The 26,009-nt window shown below is 33.6% G+C and overlaps 1 protein-coding gene and 1 long non-coding RNA gene across 3 annotated transcripts in view; one reads left to right on the forward strand and one right to left on the reverse strand.

The window, feature by feature from the left end:
• The first annotated feature begins 629 nt into the window (after positions 1–629).
• Positions 630–3,443, forward strand: LOC146526992 (uncharacterized). Of its 2 annotated transcripts, XR_014879257.1 has the most exons (5): positions 630–885; positions 1,219–1,421; positions 1,826–1,993; positions 2,187–2,336; positions 2,430–3,443. It is a non-coding gene; the product is annotated as an uncharacterized LOC146526992 (long non-coding RNA). The 2 variants fall into 2 exon arrangements; XR_014879258.1 differs by lacking the exon at positions 2,187–2,336 and having other exon boundaries at positions 633–885.
• Positions 3,437–26,009, reverse strand: part of LOC146526993 (uncharacterized) — an 81,776-nt gene continuing 59,203 nt past the window's right edge. The window contains exons 9-17 of the mRNA XM_085205883.1: positions 23,952–24,144; positions 19,763–19,891; positions 19,208–19,448; positions 18,348–18,500; positions 13,384–13,577; positions 12,857–12,972; positions 11,911–11,997; positions 10,983–11,129; positions 3,437–8,686 (exon numbers count right to left, since the gene is read on the reverse strand). Of these exons, the coding sequence (XP_085062009.1) occupies positions 10,995–11,129; positions 11,911–11,997; positions 12,857–12,972; positions 13,384–13,577; positions 18,348–18,500; positions 19,208–19,448; positions 19,763–19,891; positions 23,952–24,144 (1,248 nt within the window). The 3' untranslated portion in view covers positions 3,437–8,686; positions 10,983–10,994. The remainder of the gene's footprint in view (positions 8,687–10,982; positions 11,130–11,910; positions 11,998–12,856; positions 12,973–13,383; positions 13,578–18,347; positions 18,501–19,207; positions 19,449–19,762; positions 19,892–23,951; positions 24,145–26,009) is intronic.

Here is a 26,009-nt window from a genome sequence, read left to right on the forward strand (position 1 = left end):
CTATTTGTCAAAAACAACGATCTTGTTATTCCATGTAATCATGGCCGATTAACTCCAATACTAAAAGTTTTACTTGCACACATAGCTAACGTTTGGATGTCCGCATGTTTGGTGCTTAATGAGACACCAAAAATTCGAATAAAATTAATTATAATTCGTAGTACTGGCAACTGGTAATTTTAAGGTTCATTGGCAGATTCTTACCCTTGCAACATTTTACGTTACTTTTGACCCTCAATTACCATTATATGTATCATTTATATAGAAGTATATACTTGTACCAAGACTTCTCGACATAGTAAACAATTAAATTACAACGATTCAATTTTGTACTTATATGAGTGGTAAATATATTCTTTATTAAACACAAACAATGCTTCAACGCTATCAACACTATACGTGTACGTCGAACACGTCTTACTTTGTTGCTAAAAGCGGAATGAACAATGCATGCTTTTCTTAATTGTAACGAATTAAATTTATCCGTTGAGGAATATTAGACAAAAAAAGAGCAATAAAATGGACGAATATAATATTAATATCGTTTCCCACATAAAATATTCAAGGTTTACTTTTTCGAATAATTTTGTTATATTCAAATATAACTTTAACTTATAACTTTCTGCCAATGGCAACACTGCTATTTACGACAACTAACATAGCGGTTCATTGTTATTGTCGTAATTTAGCTGTTTTGCTGACTTGGTATTTTTCAAATTCTAGTGTGTATTACGAAATGATATTTTTAGCGTTTTTTGTCAACTACAAGACATACTTTAAGTTTAGTGATATCATGAATTTGTAAAGTATCTTTGAAGACGAAGAAGAAGTAAAACATGTCTTGTTTCACAGATTTCCTAAGACAGAAAAGCTAAATATTACCAAGTAAGTGTATAAATATTACGTAAAATTACTTTATTGCGAGTACCTTCAAGCGTTATAATTACGTTATTTATTTGGTAGCCAGTATTTGGTTTGAAATTTTGTAGCTGTCAACAGATCACACACAGATCTTCCACATTTAATTAAAAATCAATAACGTAAAGTGTGAATATTAGAGAGCAGTAAATACTAAAAACATGCATGCATTCAGTTCACATGACTCTTAGGGTCAATAAAAGTAATTTCAGAAGAGAATTAATAATGTTTTTGCAAAATAACCTATATGTAACAGTTCTATATTTTGAAGTTCATTACCTAAATTTATTTTGTTTTCAGGTACAGGCTTGGGTCAAATGTTGTTGGCCTAGGACTTATTTGGAGTCATTACAATCCCTACTTACTTACATTAGTTTCGGGAGACATTTAAGTATGTCATCTTTTAATGAAGATGGAAGGCAAAACTAAGCATATAATATGCTCTGCCAGATATAATTGGGCCACCCTATTTACTTGTAAATCAAGAAAATAGTGAACACCAGGTAAAGTTTCTTTTTTTTGGAATTGGTAACTATATTGTACGGCATTCTTCTTTTCTTACTACAATCAGGGTGAGTTTCACAGTGAGGAAACTGGCCCTGTGGCTGTTAAAGTGCCGGACAGCCTTATCTGCCAGACAAGCTATAATTTTTGGTTTCACAGGTCTCGAATAGCCATATCTAATAGGTACACATTTGACACATGCATTTCATTTTTACATACTTATTTGTAATTTAAAAATTGTTGATCAATTATCGGTCATTAATGAGAAAATTATTCTTGAAAATGTAAGAAACAGTTATTTTGTATGTTCATCCCGTCTGTAAGATATCATTAATTGTTAGATGACTATCTGAAACTTTATTTGTAATTGGTGATCAATATTGTCTTATCTATGTTTTCACAGATTGATAAACAGACAATTATAATGCAGCTGAAGAGGAGGAGGAGCTTCAAGTTGTAGAATTCTATTCACACAAATTTTAAATGAGGACTAGTAAATTATAAAAGTTATTTTGTTTCTACCTTCTGTGGGAAATATAAGCACATTGGTTTAGAGGTACCAAGAGAAGAGGTATTTTATTATGTTATGCATACTTAAATAAGACATATTTATATTTAATAAATAGCAATATTTATTCAACGTTTCATAATAAATATAGAAATAAAAATGTTGGGAACCAATTTCCAGGGACTTGAAAATGAATTAAATTAAATTAAATTCAAAAATATGTATTTAAGCAATAAAATTGTATTTTATAATTTAGATGAACAATGCCAACCTTGTCTTTGCTCTGATTGAAAATACAAAATATTTACATGTAAATGTAAAACACCTTATAAGGGTAAAACTTGCTTCACAAATATTTAGCCAGTTTGTTGCTGCTGAGAATTTATATTTATAAAACTTGCAACCAGTAAGTGGAAATGAAATAAACTTTAATAATTTCTAAACAGAACATTTTTTTAGAAGAGTTGCGGGAATTTTATGTTATTTTTTTTATTTACAGATTGTTATAAATGAAAATGTACTAAAAGATTTAAGGAAGAAGTGAACAGGATACCTTACTTTGACAGAGCAAATACAATATTTGTGACATTTTTAAAGTGTTATTGGAAAGAAAAATATTATTTTGGGAAACTTATAAAATATCACCTCTTGTGGTGGTTGAACAGTTTTAAAAAAGTGCTTCTAAATAAATAGCTTATAATTTATGATGAAATTGTTTTCAAAATATTCAGAAAACAGGTGGTGGTGGTGGTCCTTTACACCTACTGTAATGGAGAGTGAATACCAAATACTCTCAGTTTTGGATAATCAAATACACCCCAACAACTACGACTCGTCGATCATACTGTAAATATTAGCTTCACGCTCACACCAGGGTAGGCGAGGGAACTTTTGTGTTAAGTCCGAATGCAGAATTCATTAGGCATTCCGTATTGAGTGGCGGAACTCAACGCTGCGCTTTTCTTCGAAACCAGAGTGAATAAACGAAAATGTTAATTGAAATAAATATATTTATTTCTTTGAGTGGGGAACCCACAACCAGTCGCGTTTACAGTAGTCATACTTTGTGCTTCTGCGCCACGACAGACCTCCGTACTGTAAAAAACGATCTCAAATTACCTGATATTTAGTACTAAATATGTTTCTCTATGCTTTATCGATTCTTTTAAAATTACTTCTAGAACTAATAACTAGCGTAACGTCACAATCTTGTAACATTATTAAAGAATGCATTTTCGAAGGATTTACAGTTTCTGGAAACTTCCTGTAAATTATGAAATTATGATATTTTTTGATTTTCTTGTCCATTAGCCATTAGTGTACATATCTCAGGGAAAACAGATCAGTATTTAGTGATAACATCCTGGAAATGCCATCGCCACGCCATCCTGGAAATGCTTCGAAGCTATTACCAATGCGTATACCATCAGAATCACACCACGCCGCACCAAATTAATAAGTATTAGTGAAATTCTGTAATCCAGGTGATAAATAAAAATAAAAAAATAATGTATTGTTGTTATCTTTATTAGTTAACCAATCTACAAATACGTTTGTACGTATAATTTGAAACTTGTGGCATCTTCAGCCCTAATACACACACCACATCTCAAATAATACATTCGACATCCCTACAGCGTGTGATGCGCCTAAATAACAAAAAGAAAACCGAACAATAAAAAGTAAAATATGAACCTATATATCATGAAGCTTCTCTTCACTAATGAAATTAAGCAACAATTCTAAGCTCGTCATGATATTTTATCTAATGTTACATAGACAAGGTAAGTAACAATATTTAGTATAACAGTAGGTAACAAAGGTAACCGTATGCATCACCGGAGTCAGCTGTCACAATAGTCATCTCAGCAGTTATTTGTACATACATAATGTTATACTATAATAGTACTAAAAAAAAATATTTAACAGTTTTATACTTGGAGTATATAACACAAACAGAATAGATGGAAGAGCGTACGGAGGCTTGTAGAAATCCGTGGAATACAACTTATTCATGTAATGTAACTTATTGATATAACGAAATAATATAATTAATATATTATATATACAAATTATGTATTTGGTATATAAATTGTCTATTTTAATAAAAACCGATCTTTGGTCTAGTTACGAGATGGTAGCTGCTTACGAATAAGTAGATAAGTGATGCAGGTGTTTCTATTGAAAAATCTAAACTGTTTTAGAGATCAATTTATATTTCCTACTAAAATTAGTAATATCATATGGGCTAAAATCATGTAAAAATTACAATATAAATACTATTTTCGAAGAACTACTTGCAACAGTAACTAGCGTTAAATGAAACCATCGTAATAATTAATGTAACAAGTCAATTCAACGATGTATTTAATATGACATCAAATATCAAATTTTCTATACTTCTTTGAAACGCATCTTGCGAAACTTAACAACAAATCAATATTACATATTAAGTATACTGTATCATCTTTTAAGTATATATACCTACACTAAGTGTAAGGCTTATGCTTACTGTTCCTCACAATTTGCCTTTATAACAAGATAATGGAATTAACGATTCAAGTTATATTATTCTTATATATTAACATTTTTAGCTCTTAGGCATTGTTTTTCTAATACTGCGTGCTATGACGATCATCGAAGTGAGTGACAGTACTTTAACGTCAATATTATTTTTAAATTACTCTGGTGGTCTGGAATTTATCAAACATTTAAAGAAATAGGCTAAACTTTTTGAAAGTTACCATTTTAATGGATAATGCCCATTTACTACTACATACAACTCGTAGACGACTTATCGTTTTATATCACGTGGGCATTTGACTAAAAAAAATCGCTGAAATTGTCAATAGTCCATATTGAATACTTATGTACTTAGATGTAGGATTGTACGTCGTCGTAGGATTAACTCTGAATAATATTGTATGGTTTAAATTTTGTATCTACTTGTCTATAATATAATGGTCACTTGAGTCACAACATTCTTTATTTCTTAATATTAAAACTTACTTCAAATTCTTTTCTAAAATTATTTTTTTTTCTTTTATATTTTCTTATACTCGTATATTATATGAGCTTAAGTTAAATTTGGAGAAGCGAAGTGATTTTACAACAATTCTAAATTGTACGTCGAAGATATATGAAAATACACATGAAGGATAAATTATTATTGATGAGAAATACAATTTAATTTTAAAATCTTAGTATTAATAAATCTACTATAATAATTCTAACATTGCCTCTATATGACTTTATGAAGTATTTGACTAGTTTGGCGAAGAAAATAGTAATTATTTATGGGTAAAGTCACATAAAATTAATGGTAGAGTATACAAAACTGCCACGCAGCGAAACAATATCACATTGCAGAACATAATCGACAACGTCATCGAAGTTGTCTAAAAGACGTTGTTAACTTATCTAAATTTATTCTTACAAATAACATAGACAAACATTACGTTTTAAAATCGCATCCCACATTGCTCATATATTATTCTAAGTTCGACCTAATCTTCACTTAATAAAAACATATTTTTACAAAATACAGTAAGTATAGGGAAATACTATGTACATTAAGCATTATTTATGTTCTTTTTCTAATTTACTATGTTTTCTATATGCTGCCCAAAATTCTATAATATATAAAATTATAACATTTTACTTTCGCTTTACTACGAATTCTATAAGATTTTTTAACATTATTTATGTCCTGGTAGGTGATAGAGACAAACGGAAAAAAAAGAAGCGACGTTAGATGTAACTTGCTGATGTTGTGTTATAACGCCAAACTAAAATTGCGTACTTTAGTTCTTAAGATATTGATTTAATAATATGTTAACATGTTTTCTGTGATTTCTATTCTGTAGTTCATATTACAAGCGCAACGTGTTATGATGCTTGGAAGAATCACGGACACACAAGAGTCACGCTCGCAACTACCTCGCGTCACGTACGAGCGAGTACCACACTTTTAGAGTTTTTGACGTGACAACCTCTTATGAATTGATGACAGACAGACATCCTAACTTCAAAGTTAGGATTTGCTTACAACTTACTTACATGCGCGGGATTGGCTAGTGTCTGTTTTCTCCGTCATCATAACACTGTGCGCCATTTATATTGTTACATGTAGGTTAGTACCTATTTTCAATTAAATCATAACATTCTTAAATATAGGTACAATTATTAAGATTCAGAATGTGATTATATCTATTTTATTCCATTTATGTATACATAATATGGTACTTACGGTTGATTTTTGCAATCTCAAAAATATTTAACTTTTCTTTTGGAATGAGGTCAATCTTTGGTCTCCTTAGTGTGGTAATTGTGCGATTTTGTTTCTGTATCTATTACCTATACATAAGCAAGCTTATGTAAATTTTTCAACATTTTCTTTAAAAATAAATATTCATACATTTGATTTGACATTCAACTAAAAATATTTACCTGCATGCCTATAGAACTCAATACAACTACATAAGAAAGTATGTAGTTTTATATGAAGTAGGGTACGTAATCTAAACAAAAAGAGGCTTAAATGGCATTTTGCAATCTTTAAAATAAAATTATGTTTTACAATTGATGAATTGGAATGTACCTATATGTAGGTAAATATGGTAAATAGACAATGTCAGAAAAGGAGCAATCTTTTTATATCCTCAATTATATTTGCTACGATTCAAATTTAGGTTCAAATTATTGCAATTGACTTACTTAACCTTCTTTTGTGCGCTTCATCTATAACCACGTCCATTATTTTATGTGTCTCGTTTTACAAGGAATTAAACTTATTATATAATATAACGACAAAATATTTTTATTTATCGCTACACACACTCACACACAGATTTTTTGATCATTTCTCAAATGTCAAATTATAATTATAATACTTACCTATAACTATTACAATTTCGTATAATAAAAGTGAAAGCAACATTTTCGTAATTTAACTTATATTTAATTGCAAGGCGTTACTTTTTGTTAACCTATTTTTTTTTACAGATGCGACTCTTAAATATATTTTTTAAATAAATAATATCTATAACAACTAGGCCGTTTATGGAAAGACACATACAAAAATTATATAATGGCAGCAAATTGAATACTCGCACATATTCTCATAGAGTACTATAACTCAATTATTTAACTAACTGTTTGGCACGCATACACAGTACAGTACACCTATATCTTTTTAGTATTTCAACAACTGAATCTTACACTTCTTTTGGCTAACTCAATCGAAACTCCAATTTTTATATTCTAAGAGTTAGCATTTAGCAAAATATTGGCTTGTTAAGAAAGTCAATTCATTTTATTGTATTAATGAAGACTACATTTATGTGACCAGTATTGGACAAAATCTATACATATATTCTTCTCTATTGTCATCTCTCCGTTATCGTCATCGTCATGACTACATCCTTAGAATTTATGATTTTTATCAACAAAAACCAATGGTGATATAAGATATCCAAACTAACTGCAATAATTTTTCACGAATAGTTTTTCATTATTTATTCTATGGAGATCTCGATTTAAATGGCCGATAGCAAGCTGTCTCTATTCAAATTTCTTTCGTAAGATGACATACGTAATAATTCGAAAATCTATTCAACTATCCTCCAAAACGTAAAAAAAAACAAAATTTTACAATAGGTTCCAATGAAATTAATTGTGATTCATAATAAAAAAAAGTATTAGCTATATAAAGCTTCCACTTTATATAGCTTTGCCTTCAGATCCAGTTGACTCTATTAATAAAATTTACGCAAAATTTTAACTAATATGGTCGATATTTACTGTCCGCGAAACGTCACTATATTGTCAATGGATAAATCGATAAGAAAACATAAATTGGAGGAATTCCTGTAATTTTCAAGATAATTAAAAAAAAAATCAGTTTTGACGAAGTTACAATTTTGCAACAAATTATATTTTAATTTAATTTAGTTTAATAGCGTTACTCTAAAAATATATAAAAAAATAACCGGTATTAGAATCTGTGCCTCTTGAAAAGCGTAAAAGAGGCGCTTCACATTTTTATGTTTTTCCAAAAAATGCGGTTCATATTAATAGTTGATACAGCATATTCGAACTATTCTAATAAATCGTTGTTTTTAGGCAGTTATTTTGTAATGCACTAACTTCTGTCTATTTGACTAGAAAAAGTTTCTTTTGCAATAAGCAAAGTGTCAGTATGGACAATTTAATTGCAGCAATCGTAGAATGAATCCTCAAATATTTTTTCGCCTGAATAATACTAATAATATAATATTTTTTTTTAAATCACCTATATTTGTAGCACAGATATATATATGTATGTACATATATGACACTAATATGATACTTCCCTCAATATCACGTCCTAAATAATAAATATACTATTTATTTTCTTCTGACAAAAATGCTTTGGTAACAGCGACTGTGTTTCACTGGATATCTTTGGACAATTAGCAATACTTAATAATATTAACGCTCTATGCTTAATTCTTAATATTAAAATACACACAGATGGTTGGTACAACAATTTCAAAATTCGATTAAGACTTCAAATTTCTTACAATGCCGATAGAATGGATATTTCAATACATCGATATTAACAATAATACTTGATTAAGTTTATTTGTCTTGATATCTTGATGTCAAAACATGGATTGTACGGACATTCTTTTTGAATTATTTATTAACATCCGTAGAACCTCCCGGTGGCTTGACGGAGATTCGGACCGCATCTGGGCCCACTATAATTTTCACCTGAAAGTCAAACGTTTTTTTTTAGTGAAGAAACAATAAGGCGATGTTAATTGAAGAAGACAAAAGGTTTAAATGTTAACAGATGTGTATGTTAGATGTGAGGTTTAAATATGAAATGTATTGACAGGGTGCGGTGGGAATACCCCTCCACCCCAGAATTTATACAAAAAAATATTGCCCTGAAAAATTAAAAAAGAAAAAAAAACAAGATCTGAACGAACATATCTGTTCAAAGCTGTGCTGCTGAGTCCAGGTCCCCCTCAGAAAATATCTCTAAATGCGCCCATCTGTATAAGTATGTCATAAACAGGGAGACTGGACGCAACGTAATTTATGGATGCTATAGTATTTTGTGCACTCATTTCAGCAGAAATTTGCAGAAATGAGTGCCTTAAACCTATCCATCAGAAAGCTGACGCGTCGCGATCTCCGTCGCTCAAATACACGCGTTATCAAAAGTGCGATCATGCGGAATCGGGGATCGAAAGTTTTCGCTCGCAATTTAGGAAGGCCTCATCTCACGAAACTCAAAAAAGAAGATGGTAGAATTGTTACATCTATATTTGAGATACTCAATGAAGTTGAGCGTTACTACGAGCAGCTATACTCGTCGAAATCAGGGAAACCCGGCAAATCCAGAGCTAGTGACCAGCGCGCTCCTTTAACGCGCCATTACACCGAAGAGCTCCCGAATGTTGACCTCGGTGAGATTATAATGGCTTTGGAACAGCTTAAAAACAACAAAGCTCCGGGCGATGACGGAATTACTACAGAACTCCTTAAAGCAGGTGGCACCCCAGTCCTGAAAGTGCTAACAAGCCTCTTCAATTCCGTTATCCATCACGGTAAAACCCCGGAAACATGGAGCAAGAGTGACGTGGTACTGTTCTTCAAGAAGGGAGACCGAACTCTCTTGAAGAACTATAGACCGATCTCACTCTTGAGCCACGTATACAAGCTGTTCTCCAGAGTTCTGACGAATCGTCTTGCCAGCAGATTTGACGAGTTCCAGCCGCCAGTGCAAGCCGGGTTTCGATCAGGCTACAGCACCGTAGACCACATCCATACTGTTCGGCAGATAGTACAAAAAACTCAGGAGTACAATCGACCGCTGTGTATGGCTTTCGAGGACTACGAAAAAGCCTTTGATTCCGTATCGATTGGAGGTACATCGAGGTGCTGCGAAGTTTGTATACGTCTGCTACATTGACTGTCCAAATCCAGAAGAGTAAAACCAAGGCGATCCAACTGCGCAGAGGTGTAAGGCAGGGTGATGTTATATCCCCGAAAATGTTTAACAACGCATTGGAAGACGTCTTCAAAACCCTGGATTGGTCCGGCTTTGGAGTCAATGTAAACGGCGAGTACATCACACACCTCAGATTTGCCGACGATATCGTAATCGTAGCAGAGTCGCTGGAACAGCTAGCCGAGATGCTGCAGAGCCTAGATGAATCTTCGCGGCGTGTTGGTCTCGGTATGAACTTGAGCAAGACAAAGGTCATGTTCAACGAGCATGTCATACCGGGGCCGATATACGTGGACGGCACTCCTCTTGAAGTTGTTCGGGAGTATATATACCTAGGGCAAACTATCCAGCTTGGTAAAAACAACTTCGAGAAAGAGGCTGATCGAAGAATTCAACTGGGTTGGGCAGCGTTTGGCAAGCTACGTCAAATCTTTTCGTCGCCAATTCCGCAATGTCTGAAGACAAAAGTCTTCAACCAGTGCGTTTTGCCAGTCATGACATACGGTGCCGAAACGTGGACACTAACAGTCGGTCTAGTCCATAAGTTCCAAGTCGCCCAACGTGCTATGGAGCGAGCTATGCTCGGAGTATCTCTGAAAGATAAAATCAGAAATGAGGTTATCCGGAAAAGAACCGGAGTTACCGACATCGCTCGCAGAATTAGTACGTTGAAATGGCAATGGGCTGGACACATCTGTCGAAGGACCGATGGCCGTTGGAGCAGACGAGTCCTTGAGTGGAGACCGCGGATCGGCAAGCGTAGCGTAGGGCGCCCTCCAGCTCGATGGACCGACGACCTGAAGAAGGTTGCTGGCTTCGACTGGATGCGGAAGGCGGAGGATCGGGAGCTTTGGCGCACCCTGGGAGAGGCCTATGTCCAGCAGTGGACCCGAAAAGGCTGATTTGATTGATAGTATTTTGTGCATTGTGCGTTCGCGAAGGAAATAATCAAAAGTTAGAAAAACATCTTAAGTTCTAATCTGCGTAGGTATTTACAGTCGTTGTTCGTACTGTAGTTCGTTCGTAAAAGCGATATGTGAGATTTACCTAGTCCCCTTGTCAAACATTCATAGCATAATAAACTGGGTTCTGTGGTGCCGCCATCGGGGAGGTGGCAGTCGCTGCACCTTCAGGTGCTCCCCGCGTGACGCGCGACGGTGATCCCGGAGCAGGCTGATACAATGGGGCTGCCACCTACATTATAAAAAAATATAATTATTTGAAGTTTGGGCGGCAATTTAGGAAATATCGCTCTCTCTTATTACCAGAGCGAAGAAATCAGAGGAAAGAAATCATTTTTCCGAATTCTTATTCAGGGAATAAAGATCGTGCTGCTGCACCACGACTGTCTCGATACATTTATGCAGATGATAATATTAGTAACATTTTTCCATAACCATAACACATACTATACAGGTTTATTAACAATATTTCGTAATATGCATAATATATATATTTTACATATTTACTAAAGTCATTTTACTTTTTAGTTAAATTCTGAACTGATAAAGGTTGTGCAAAGTTCACTCTTCAGGAAATGACGTATTGAGTTCTGCTACTCAAAACGCAATGCTGGAGGCATTTAGAATTCGACAGAAAGTAGGAAACGTGTCTGTTTGGACGTCACTTATAGGACGTAGGTACTCATGGAGACAGAAATTAATAATAACGTAGTTCACGCAGGCGAAGCCGCGGGCAGGCCGCTAGTAATTTATACTAGGCATTCTTTCCAATTACAAGAGAAATGGCGACACAAAATATAATTGACAATTCTGACAATCGACTACGTTTAAATGAAATCTTTTCGTTGTCCGCTTTATACCAAAACAAAATCCTGAATATTTGAGTGAAATAAAAAAATATATGTTGGTATACGCATATACTCGTATACAAATTTTTTTACATATGTAAAATTTAAAATTAATTCTTGATAATACATTCCCATATCACGTAAATCGTAGGCCGTAAACTATACCTTTTCAGAATAACAAATCATTTGTTTTCCTCCACCGGGTTGTGGCGCGGGTACAGGCCTGTATCTGGCGGGCGCGGGACACAGGGTCTGTAACAAATTAGTAATTAAGAAATTAGCGAGAATAATCATTTACTTTCACGGAGAATAACGAAAGCTTCTCGTGAAATGGGGGTACGAACTGAGGGATAAGTCACCCTGTGACTGTGGCGCCGATCCACAAACGATGGCACACTTACTCTCCTGCCCGAAATGTCCATTCACCTGCTCACATGACGATCTGATGGAGGCAACAGATGCCGCAGTCGACGTGGCTATATACTGGCAAAATATGATATGAATTCTCCAATCATTGACACGAAGAAGAAGAAGACGGTGAATCACGTATAAGGCGTGGTAGGTGGAGAACCTAGTGTTAAGACACTGCGTTAATAACGCAACACCCAATATTCAAACATTGCATGCTAAGTAATCCAGCAACACACTGAGAAAATAAAAATAAAAGTAAAAACCCGGGGAAATTAATGAAGCCTTAATTGAATTTTCTTGTTTCCAGTTAATCAATTACTTGGAGCGAGTGAATTTAGTTTCGAATTGAACTAAATTTTATATATTGTTTCGTATCTCTATATCGTGTTAGATCATCTATAAAAAATATATATAACTGATTTCTATCGATATTATCACTGGCATTTTTCAAAGTAAAAGGAGCCATAACAATGATCAAAAAATTTTTTTTTGTTCATCTATGTGTCTGTGGACGCTAATCTCAGAAACTTAGCCGATTTAAATGCAGTTTTCACTAATATATTTAGATAAACTCTCCATAACATTCATGGTTCATTTTATTTTAGAGAAAATAGCAGATATAGCTATATATATTTACAAACTGTACATGTAAAACATTTCCAAAACCCTCAAATTTAAATTTCAAGTAGGTAATACTCACTTGTAATTGCAAAGCGTGCGTGTAATGAGCCCGTTGCGGCATCGCGGCGGCGACCGGCTGCGGTGTGCTCGCGCCGCTCAACGCGTGTTGCTGGTAGTATGAGTGCACACGGTTATCTGGAACCAGACGTTCGTATGTTATATACCTACCTACATACTACTACTGTGTGTTTGGTTACGGCAAAGCGGCGTTTAGTACCGCCTCTCAACACGAAATGCCTCCGGAATTCTAAAATACTGTTTAAATTATTTGATTTTATTAACTTTACATATTCAGAAACTAGTGACCTATTTAACTTTGTTCGAACTTATAGAACAGGTTGTAAGGCAATAAATGTCAAGTGTTTGTTTACATATAATAGATTTCGTAAAGAGCGGGTGGCAGGTAAGTGATTTCTTTAATATCGGACGGTAGTTGTGAAGGAACAAATGAAAACTTAAAAAACACAAGTAAAAGTCTTAGATATTATTTTATAAAACACATAAAGACAAAATACGTTACACCATTATCATGTTTCCAATACTCACAATCATTAGGTGCCCAATTCTGAGCGTAATCTTGCTGGTAGTGGTAATGATTGCTATAAGGGACATATAGCAGCTGGTGGTGGCTTCGAATAGGTGGAGGTGATTCTGGTCTTCGACAGCGCGCTGATCGAACCGGTGATGTTTGCTCTGAACTCGTTTGTGAACTGTATAACTCTTGGCTGCTGTCGGAACATCTGCATCATATATGTATCATTTAAATTTAATGTTCATTTATTATAATCATAACAGATATAGGGGTGGTACACCTGAATAAATAAATAATTAATATTTGAACAACTCATACAGGCCTGTCTGACCCCAGGGGTATCTATGAGACGAGACCCGGCTTTGCCTCGACACTAGAGCGAAGAAATAAAATTACAAATTTAAATAATTATTTCATTTCCCCCAGTGGGGATCGAACCCACAACCAAACGCGATTACAATCACACTTTGTGCACCTGCGCCACGACTGGCCTTGATATATATATATGTAGAAGGAAGAGATTAGAACAGATATTATATTATCTTAGATGTTTAATGATTAGCTTTAATATCATCTGTAGCAACTGTTTATAATATGACTGGCTGTGTTCATGTAAAAAATGACAATGTGTCAACACATTTGTATAGCTTCAGAGGAAGTGATCGAAAAGACACTAATTATTGATTATTGTAGAATTACGATTGGCTGACTTATGTTAAAGAGACTCCTATATGACTTTTATTAGACCAGTGAGGTAATTTGACCAATAACGCGGAGGCTTATGCCTTGAGTAGAGTCGTGACGTGTGAGGGTGAAGTTCGATTTTAAAATAAGGAGGAAGTTGACGATCGTGGAATGGTGTAGTCTTCTTATGTTTTGACGATCGTAGAATGATGGAGTCTTCTGATGTTTGGGAGAAAGGAAGGACTAGTGACGAATGTCACGAATCTGCTGCGTTATTCCTGCTTGCATTAACCCACAGTGGAGCCCAATATTCACATATATTATATCAGATATATATATATATATATATATATATATATCTGATATAATATATGTGAATATTATAAAAACTTAAAAACAAATTCAAATTTGCACTGTGGTACGTGGCCTACTTTAGCTACAGACGTTGAACAAAAGGCGTTTAAATATAGGTATGCAACTATATTTATGAAAAAGGCATCTTGAAATAGATTACATTTGAATAGATATTCCAATTAAAAAAAACCATACAAAGAATATGATACTTATAATAAAAACAACTTAATCTTGTTGTTGCTCTTTTTATATTCGCAAGTTTGTATTCTAAGAATTCTCTGCGAAGGATAAGGCAGTCGAGAATTTCTATACAAAGATAAATATTTTAATAACTGCAGCCTTCAACTTTTGGATACCGCCCTCGCGGTTTCTAAGAGGTGCGCGTTCGAATCCTGCTACGTAAATATTTTCATACAATTTTAAAATATTTTTCTTTTCTTAACTAGTGTTGGCTATTATGTTAGCTTGTAAATATTTATCAATAAAAAGGAAATACATAAATGCGAGTTATTGCAAGCAATTTAAAAATTTGCTATAATATTTTTAAAGTAAGTGTGTGAATAATTTTGTTAATTACATAACACATAATAATTAATATTTTTATAGCCGTCATGGTAGTGCAGCAGAACAGCTTCTAGAAAAAGCTTCTAGAATATGAAAAAGACAAGAGCAATGTTACATTAATAATTATAGACTAAAATATTTTTTTTTTATGGAAAAAGGACAAGGCAAACGATCGTTCGGGTCACCCGATGGTGATCACCGCCGCCCACGACCCCGTGCAACACCAGAGGAGCTACAGGTGCGTAATTATATATATATACTAGCGACCCTATTGCGGCTTCGCCCGCTTTTACTACTGGATTATTCATATAATGTATGTTTGCAAAGCACTTAAGATAATGTGAATATTAATTAAACCCTAATGCAACCCGCATTTTCGTAGTTTCAATAAGGATTTTCCAATTGTTTTACACAGCAAGGATTTTTTAGTAGGTACCGTAATTTTATATTTGTGATACTAATCTTTTCAAGTACTTATTAGAATATATTTATATTACTATTATTTATATTACTTATATTTAAATTACTATTTTTAGATAGTTAAATGACATTAAACAATACATTCAACTCGAATTATCCAATACGTGCAAACGCATCTAAATCTTCGTTGCTATAAAGGCAAGCGGGTTTTTTTTTTCGAGCTTGTGGTTAATGCTGAAGAGGGTATTCTGTCCCTGATGAAAAGCAAGCACTACGTGGCTGCCTGTGACGAAAATTAAATAGAATGCATCGGCCGGGAATCGAACCTGGGCTGCCCGCGTGGCAGGCGAGCATTCTACCACTGGACCACCGATACGTGTAAGGCAGGCGGGCGCGGCGGACTCGCTTGTATAAGCATAACGTCGCACTATGGACAATGGTAGAACAACGGCAGATCAAAAGTCATTTTTTCAAAGTAGTCCCTGATGCACTATTTTTTTTTAATTAATAGTATAAGAGTGGAACTTTAATATTATGAATAATTTTTTCGTGAATTACATTTGGAATATATGTTTATTCATCGTGAAAAATTGTCATTCGTGAGAATGTCTATTTCAGGTTGTTCACTTTGATACTTTAAACATAATTTCCTTAAAAAAATGAGCAAGTAGGTATAAAGTGTTATATATTTTTGAAGAGCCCATAGTATGTAGATTTTAAAAAATATATTATATTGTGGATATCGTGACTATATTTTTATAAAAAATATTAACAATAAGTGAAGAGAAAAAAGGTACGTGTTTAAAGTTCATCGAGACTTTTAACAGTTACCGACGTCTCCCGACGCGTTATATTTGATATTGTTTTATAGTCCACATATTCATAAATAAGATTTACCAAAAATCAGCTGCAGAGACCTGCAGACTGAGAAGTTATCATGAAAACTCCGATACAAGTCAGGGAACACGAAAACTCTATCTATTGTAGTTTCTAATGTTTTACTATTTAATTGATTAGATTGCGGTAAATTTCCGTAAAATTATTGTTATTTATTGATAAAAGGACGTTTTATCTTCATTTTGCACACATTTTGCCCAATCATTTATTCACACTACCCTCATTTATGAAATTATATGAAGAGTGAATTAATTTAAAAAACTATTACAAATTAGTAATAAAATTACTAACAGACGTTTGATTATTAAGTGTTTTCACTAAATTTCAAAATGACGAATACTTTTAGTGTTCCAAGCATGAATTATTACTCCCATACATTGAAGGTGCAAGGTTTACGTTCAATAGGAGAAGAATTAGCACCTCTTTAAATTATTTGAGGTTCCTGGTAAAGATTTTATTGATTGAAAAATTACTTATAGGTCCCGATTGTTCATCCTAATAAACTATTGTGCTTGTTAATTTTTTTTTTAGATTTATGCAGTCGGGGTGTTTGTTTTTTAATAAATATTTTTTTATTTTTCAAATTTTTGTTAGGAGTCATTATGGTAATGATAATCATGATATACCTTTTTCAAATCCTCATATTGAGCTCTTGAATTTGATACCCATATTGTGGTATTCGAAATCAAAAATTTTTTTTTCACTAAGTCCTATGGCGTCCCACAGCCGCCATGATTATTATTTTTTAACGTCACCTATCTAAGAATACTTGGGCTGCTAAAGTGAATATAACGATACCTCAATTATGTAAATCCGTTCAGCAGTTCTGGAGATACAAGGTAATAAAGAATATTGCATACATACATACGTACATACATACATACAAAATACGCGCGAAAAACATAACTCTTCTTTAGCAGTCGGGAATAATAATAAACTAATTTAATAATACTGTTTTACTATTATTCCTTTAATTTTTACTTCTATTTACTGAAAACTTTTCCTTTCATTATTTTTTTATATATAAATTCTCCAACAAAAATATAATATCTGAACGTCACCTAACGCACTATTTCATACTTTATGCTTGTGCAAAAATTCAATTTTTTATCTTAACAAATAAAAAAGTTATCGATTTTTGATCTGATACAGACCTCGATTTCCCATAGTGCGTCGCGAGGCGCGTTTCGCAGCAAGGATTTTTTGATATTGTAACAACTTCTAAAGTACTTATTAAAATGTAAAACACAAAAGACAGTTTTGATCTACATTAAATGGCCAACGTAACTAATATACTTATTTATATGCTGAGAGTAGGGGATAAGTGAAACTTGACTCGATACAGCTGATGAGTGAACGGCTGGATGTGTCAATAATTAAATGCGTTTTTCTCTAAAACTATTCGCAATTTCGAAATAGTTTAAAAAGCAAATTTTATCTTCGTTTAACGTAGAAATTTAATAAAGTATTTTAAAGGATAAGGATTAATACCATTATGGAGAAATATGATAATATGGAGAAATATGGAGAAATATAATAATAATTGTGAGGGACACAATAATAAATATATTGAAATTACTATTTTTAGACAGAAATATGATCACTACACGTTATTCTTAAAAGATACGAATATGCTCTCGCGGACTTTTTTGTAGATCTTATTAAGAGGAACAATACTCCAGTATATTTTTTTCATGTAGTATTTACCATTAAAGCAGCGCATGCGCCAGACTTTATACACATTTATCGTATTTATGTTAATTTACATAAGAATGTACAAATAATAAACTATATATAAACCTTCCCGGAGAAATACTCGACCTAATGGTGAAAACCGCATCCAAATCCGTTGGGTGGTTTAGAAGAAGAAGAGTTAGAAAGTTCAGACTGACACAAAAAGCGACTTTGTTTTATAAGATATAGGATAGGATAGGATAGGATAGGATAGGATATATATAATTATCGTATATTATCGCTATAAGTTTTAATATAACTTAAATCAGGCTTAGAACCAGCAATTATAAAGTTTAAAATAATGAAACATGTTTATACAACTTACCCGACGTTCGCATACAGTGAACAATTTCTGTACATATTTTCTTGTTGCCTTTGATAATATGATGCCATATTTTGCGCATGGGCGTAGCACGAGTCGTTGTGTTGGGGTACTGGGGTGGTACTGCATTGGCGTGAGACGTAGTCTGTTTTAGACCTGTGATTATAAAATATTATACATAAGGGAACCTTATGTTAGAACTTTAAGACCGTTCCCCATTTTCCGCCGGACTCTGGAGGCGTTGCTTGTTTAGTAACGGAATTCAACGCCGCCCTTTGCATCGACACCAGAGCGAAGAAATGAGAATATAAATTTGAATAAATATTTTATTCTCTCGAGTGGGGATCGAACCCATAACCAGTCGTGTTTACAGTCACACTCCTCTCCTCTTCTATTTACTAGATTAACAATTTTTCTATTTTTTTTATCCAATTTATGTAATCATCAATACCAACAGTATTTCAGCCGATGATGCGTTAACTAAATATAAAAATAATACCTACAAGCGGATAAAGCTTTGAAAAGTAAATTTGTTATATGAAAATGTGGCTTTTATTTTTATGTATTTTGTAGTGTTGATCTATTTTAATTCCGGTTCTTTGAATTTGTAAATATAAAATGATATACGAAACAAAACTATTTATATCGTCGTTATGCAGCGATACACCGTCTAGTTGTAATTACGTTTCCCACTCGATGGAACGAATTGTGCTCATCCCCACCATCTGTCTGTCAATGTTTGGAAATTTCGCTGATGCGTGGAGAACAGAGTGTTTTAACACTAGATTATCTCTGCCTATCCAGCCAGATGCATAATATAAGGTAAAGCTAAAAAATATTTTGAAATTTTAACTAAAACTTACCAGTTAGTATTAACACTTGATCTACTCTGTGGCCTGGAGTTCAAATTCGCTTCAGAGTAGTACGGCCAGGAGTAGTTGGAATTGTTCCTTTGGCACGCGTGACTGGGCACCGGTGTGGTGGTACTGGATGTAGACGTCGACGTTGGCTGCAGCTCGTTTTGCATTTGTTGTAAAATCTCGTCTGATGCCCCAAGCTGTACTTTCACTGCTATACCCCTAACAGCTGGCCGCCGGTGAAAACCTGCCACATTTTTCTTATATAGAAAACTATTTTGAAACGAAAATTTACTTACTTACCTAGACTCTTACCCCTGATAGAAAAACAAATGATTTTTCTTTGTAATTATATTGTCGTCGTCGAACGTCGAAAAACTTTTATTATTCATCATCAACACTACATATATAAACTTTATATACATGTAAAATCTAAATACATAAATAAAAATAAATTGAACTTTATTATAAATAGGCCAAAGCAAGAGATATTTTTTTATTCGGCAGAGAAAAGAAGGTCAAACGTGTGAAGCAAGGCAGTATATGCAATAATACACTCACCATAATCGTCGTGTTCATCGTCGCTGCTAACCGGCTGGGACTCCTGGCCGTATCGCTGGCGCAGCCTCTCGGTCCGCGGGGCAGACGCCCGCGCGAACGCAGCTAAGCTTTCATCGCTTTCAGTGGCACCTTTCACGAAAAATCATTTTATTAATATATTTAAAAGCACTTGAATAAAAATTGTACCATATGCATATTAGCAATATACATATTTGTTGACTTATGTTGGATAAGACCAGTCGTGACGCAGGGGCACAAAGTGTGCTGCAAAATCGACTGGTTATGGGTTCGATCCCCACTCAAGGAAATTATATTAAATTTATATTTTCATTTCTTCGCTCTGTGGCTTAGCGCGGCGTTGAGTTCTGCCACTCAACACACAATGCTTCCAGAAAAGAAAAAAAACAAACCAATATCAGTCAGTATAAATGGAAAGATAATAAAATTAGAGCAAGTGATTGAAGAGGTATATCTAGAATGTAGGTTTAGTAGACATGGAAGATACTAAATGGATGTGTAAAGCTTATTGCTATCGGTCTATAGCTGATAGCAATACGCTTTACAGTTAACCCTGTGGTTAGCCACGTACATTGAAACTTGAAAGGACGGCGGAGCGAGAGCATAGCGGCACCTTAGGCGGCGTACAACGCAGTGTTGGTTCATTACCTGGCTGATGAACCCAAAACTATAAATTATTATTTTTTTCATTCGTAAAGATTTTTTTACTACATTTAGTGAGTAATCTTAACATTACGCTTAATATATTATTCGATATATAAGAAATACTAGTGGACCCGCACGCGGCTACGCCCGCTTGAACTATACGAATATTTATTAAACATATTTATGAAAATATTTTCAATTTTTAATAGAGATGCGTTAAGCAAGCTCATTTTGGGTGACGTTTTCTAACAACAAACTTTGCAAATCGTTGCTTAGCATAGCGACGGTTGTTATTAACATGGCCGAACAAATTGCATGTCAAATTAATAAGTATTTTAATATATTGGTATATATCGAAAATATTACAAATATGAGAAAAAAAAGTATCCTATGTTGATCCCGAGACCCTCAAGTATCTCTAGTATTTTATCACAATTAAATTAGCGGTCCGGCCCTGATTGCGTAAAAGACAGACAGACAGACAGACAGAGTTACTTTCGAATTTATAATATATGGATGGATGGATGGATGGATATTCTGAAATCATGAGCGCTTCACCTTTAGATTCACTTTGACGTTTAATATCTATATCATATAAACTATTTACTAGACGGTTATGTTACACCAGCGCTTAGACGAAACTACACGACGTTTCAGCAGTAAATTCTAGTTCAGTAAATGAATATCAGGGTTTAACGGACTATGTAGGTATTTATAGAATACAATACTGTAATATCTATACTAAATACTGCATTCTAAATGGAACAATGAGATTTTAGGTTTTAAAATTGTTATTTTCACTACATATCAGGAATTTCGGTAAAATAATATATTAAATAATTTGATCTAAGTAGCATAAATATTACATTATTCTTATAAATAATTGTATATCAGCCCTATTATCACATATCTATATCTTCGACCCCAGTAAGATTTAAATTCGTCAGTAATTCTAATAAATTATGTATTCGGCTTTTATCTTTTTAGTTTTATGCAGTCGGGTTTTATGTTTTTACAATTCAAACATGGCTTGCGGCAGCCCAGACTCGAACACTATCCATATAAGTCCTGAACCAAGCGTTAAGTCTGACAAGTTCAGATACCCAGGATCGGTTATGCACAAGTCCGAAGGCATCAATCACGACGTCAAAGCCCGTATAAGCGCTGCCTGCACCAAATGGCGGAAGGTCACCAGTTTGGTTTGCGACAATCAAGCTCCAGGGGCTGGTATACAAGGCCTTGGTTCAACCAGTTCTTTTATACAGCAGTGAATGTTGGCCAGCACTCTCTCGACAGGCAGGGGATTTACGGTAGTCTATATACCAACTTTGTTTGTATTCAACTTGTTACTTTTATTTCCGGAAGTATTTAACTTCCGGCTTCGTGCTTTAAACCTAGTTCCAATATAGACTATTGTTTGAGTGTTAGCCACCAATAAAATCGGATGCGGTGAAGCACGGCAACGTTTATGTAGTCAATTTTCATTATAGTTTAATGTCTTTATTTTACATACCTTTATGATAATTGATTTTCATTTACGGTGTTGAATTAAAAGTTTCAAAATGTAATTATGACTAATTAAGGATTATATCATAGTTAATACAAATTCTCATAAAGCAGTTTATAAGGTCAAGTCAGGAATACACTTAATTAGGTCTCTCCGCGTAAAAGTAGTAGTATGCTTAACGAGCAAATTATAAATAAATTAGACTGGAGAATTTTAACTTTATGTTACTTAAAAAGAAAAGAAATAATAAGAGAAAATGAGTGGTAAGAGAGGTAGGCGGAGACCACGGTTGACCTTCGAAAACAGTATCAAAGATACTGGAGGAAGGTCACGTAAAGAGCATGAGGACCCCCCGAAGGGCATGTATGAAGAGGTCGATGACAATCGACGAGGCAAAAGAGGTATGTAGAGACCGTAGCGTTTGGCGCTCCGTTCTCTCTGACTACCCCGCTAGAGATAAAGCATGAAGTTAAGTTAAGTTTTTTTTTAGAGAAAGTATACTTTTTTATTTAATACACAATTTTCTATATTGTTCCATTGTAAAATGATATACGAGTATATTTTGAATTTCAGTACGACAAAGATTTGATAAACAAGTCAACAGCGTAGCGACGATGTGACGATGACATTCGACGGATGACGTCGCGTCGTCACGTAACATAGAACTACTATAATGTGCATGACATACATTCAGCGACGATGGTGCGAAATTCCCTATATCCATTTATTACGATAATAATTCATTTTTATTTTTATATCAATATCTCCAGAATTCGGCAGTGGCACAACAAGTGGAGAACGGAGTGTCTTAACACTAGACTTACTGCTTACCAGCACACAGGTGCGGGATACAGCGTGAAGCAAGAATAGGTCCAATTTCCATGTAGAAGCAACATGACGGACGTTTAAATTGGGTGTGTGCATGTAAAGCCATCGCATGAACGCTGAGCCAATCTTTTCATGAAGTATTGAAGTATCGCCGACAGGATGTGATAAGCGGGATCTCATACGAAATTGGATTTTAGCATACACTTTGATAACTAGATTGAAATTCTAGTACACATAGGGGTTTTCGGATTTCACACCATCTTTGGACATTATTTTGACACAATAATCGTTGTATAGTAAGGAACTGTTCATTTGTTAGCTATTATAGATTAGAATTTATGTTAGGATTTATTTTATTTATATAAAATAAAAAATATTTGAAATGCTGAAGAATAAGTTAAGAATATTCAATTGAAAAGACATTGCAGCATAAAGTATGAAGTTTCTTAATTACACTCGTTCCATATAAATTAAAGAGTAATTCTAAAATAGTGTTATGTAAACATATCTCACAGAGCTTCTTGAATAACACTCAGCTCTAATATTCTGTTCAATTACAATATAAGCCTCTTATGTTTTCTCGGGAAATCTGAAGCTAGTAAGCGGGTGGTGCTATTTTATAGAAATAAATAACTTTTTCAGTAACTTTTTCAAATGAAAATATAAAATATTTCACTTTCTCTAGTGAGAATGGATTCCACAATTTGTCGCCCTTACAGCCCCACGCTTGTGCCCCCGACGACTAGCCCCAAATATAGTTTTTAATATATATGCTAAAGCTTGATTTTAACTTCTCTTGTTTTCCAATAACAGTGTTTATATACACTATTTTTAAACTGGTTTTCATGTTAATTGGATTAATTAGAGTGGACAAGCTTTTAATAGCAAAACGAAGGATAAAGATATAATCGTCTCACGCTATGAAACTTTTTATATATTTTTTAAACCGTTGTATATAGTGTAGGTATAATATCACAAAATACAATTAGGTATTGTTTGTTTGTTATTAATACTTCAATAAGTTACTAAAATATACGTCTATACATTAACTTTTTCTGTCTTTTTTTATAAAAATACTATAAACTCGGACAGAAATTTATAAGTAGCTCGAGGTATTTTTCTGTTTGTTACAAATTTCGGACAAAGTGTTAGTTTTAGTTTTATAGAATACTAAAATAAATGTTGACATACCTGGTGTTCCCGCAACGACATCTGGGGCTGGCGCTTCGTTATGTTCATGCAGGTCTATATTTGTAGCTGCAGAGGCGGATGTTCTGTCTCCGGGCGGTACATAATAGAAGCCTTCATGATGCGCGGCGCTGCCAACACATGCCGTGAGCGGGGCCAGCGTCGACAGGAACTGCCTTCGAGACTCGGATCTTGGCTAATAAGCAAGTTGGGTTTATATATTATTAAAACGCAACGGTTGTGACTTCGATTCCCACTAGGGGGAGTGAAATATTTTATATATATATATATTTTTTCGCATTTTTGCAAGAATTCGACGGAAAGTAAAGAATGGATACATTAGGTTAACAGGTTCCATCTGCCTACACTGCTACGTGCAGGATTCAGCGCGGAGCTAAAAAAATATTTTTTATATTACCACATTTTTTTAAATATACATTAAGGTTACTTAAAAAGTAAAAGATCAATATAAAATTAAAATGAAATCTAGAATATGGTTTGTTTATATTTAAAGCGAATCTGAATAAGATTACCGTATGAAATACTATCCTTGGTTTATGTTATTAATAAGAACGTCTGTAATATTGCCTCCGTTCACATTCTTAAGCTCAGATAACGACGTCTTGCAAAAATTTAATTAAATAAGATGTGGCATATGAATTTTACGAGAAAAATCTATCATGTGTGTTTTTAAAAATATTTTACCTGTAATGCACATAAAAATGTAAAACTGGTATTATAGGAAATAGAAGACCGAAATGTGTTTTGATATCACTTTCATTTAAATGACTATTTTTTTTTTATATTTTCCGGGTATTATTTAATACATGAATATCTAGGTATGAATCTATATAAATATATAATTTAAGTGGTAAATCAATTGTTAATTTTTAAATAATAAATATATCATTTAAGACTACTCTTAGTATATTACTAAGGTAAAATGTTCAATAAGTGACAAACCTAGCATTTGAGCTGCCAATCTCTATTAGGCCGGACCAATATGGAAAGGCGAACAACGCCGACGTTTTAGTTTTGGTTTTGTGGTGTTTGGGAAATGATGAACTAGAGCGCTTCAATTTTCGGTGTATCGTTTAAAAGTAGGGACATATATGTATTATTTTTGTTCTTACTTTATATTTTCACGCATATCCCGTATAGACATCTCTATTGATAGAGCCAACTTAATAAACTTTTTTTAGCTTTACTTAAAGCTTATTACTCTGTTCAAGAATATTTAGACGACAAACATGTATGGAATTAATCTCTATTGGATGTAATGCAGGATAGCTGCCAGCAAATGTAATAGATTGTACCATTGATTTTGAAAAGAGCAACTGTTGAGTTTCTTGCCAGCTCTTCTCAGCAGAACTGCCTTCCGAACCGGTGGTAGCTTTTTGCTTATACGTTCATTCGACGATTCAAAAGTGCTTATAATAAGTTTATTTGAATAAAGAATATTTTGAATTTGAATTTTGAATTTGAATTTACGTTGTATCCCACATATAACACATTAACCATATATGGATATTATGGTGAGTATTATGACTATTTGAATGTTGTGTTATGTCAGACGTCGTAAGTTTTTTTAAATAAGCTCAATTTAATTGTACTTTGACTTCCTAAATTCCCGTTAACTTATTAATTTGAATTCCAAACTAATTTTTCTTGTACCATAAAATTAAAATATGATTTCAATAAAAAATCTAATCTAATACAGTAACGTTAATAGTAAATAAGTACAATTTAAGTGCAATCTAAGGTAGAGGACGACATAGCGTTTAATTAGTGCTAATGAGATTTTTAATCACAGTCTCTATGCCTTTGTAAGAATTAAATGCTAAATCAAATATTGTACTGAAGTCGAGAAGTAAGCAATTCAGCCATTTAATTAAGCAGCACAATCCTAGCTAACGAATAAGTTACAAATTTGCTAAATAATCAACATTTTATTTTTTTTCTTATAGGCAAGACACGATAATATTCTACGTTTATTCAATAAATTAAAAAAACGAAGTATTTATTTAGTACTAATGTTAATTCACATATTATAGCTTTAGT

The sequence above is a fragment of the Heliconius melpomene genome, chromosome 21 (genome assembly GCF_056956725.1).
Source record: "Heliconius melpomene rosina isolate 202511_hmr_F chromosome 21, ASM5695672v1, whole genome shotgun sequence".
NCBI classification, from domain to species: Eukaryota; Metazoa; Arthropoda; class Insecta; order Lepidoptera; family Nymphalidae; genus Heliconius; species Heliconius melpomene.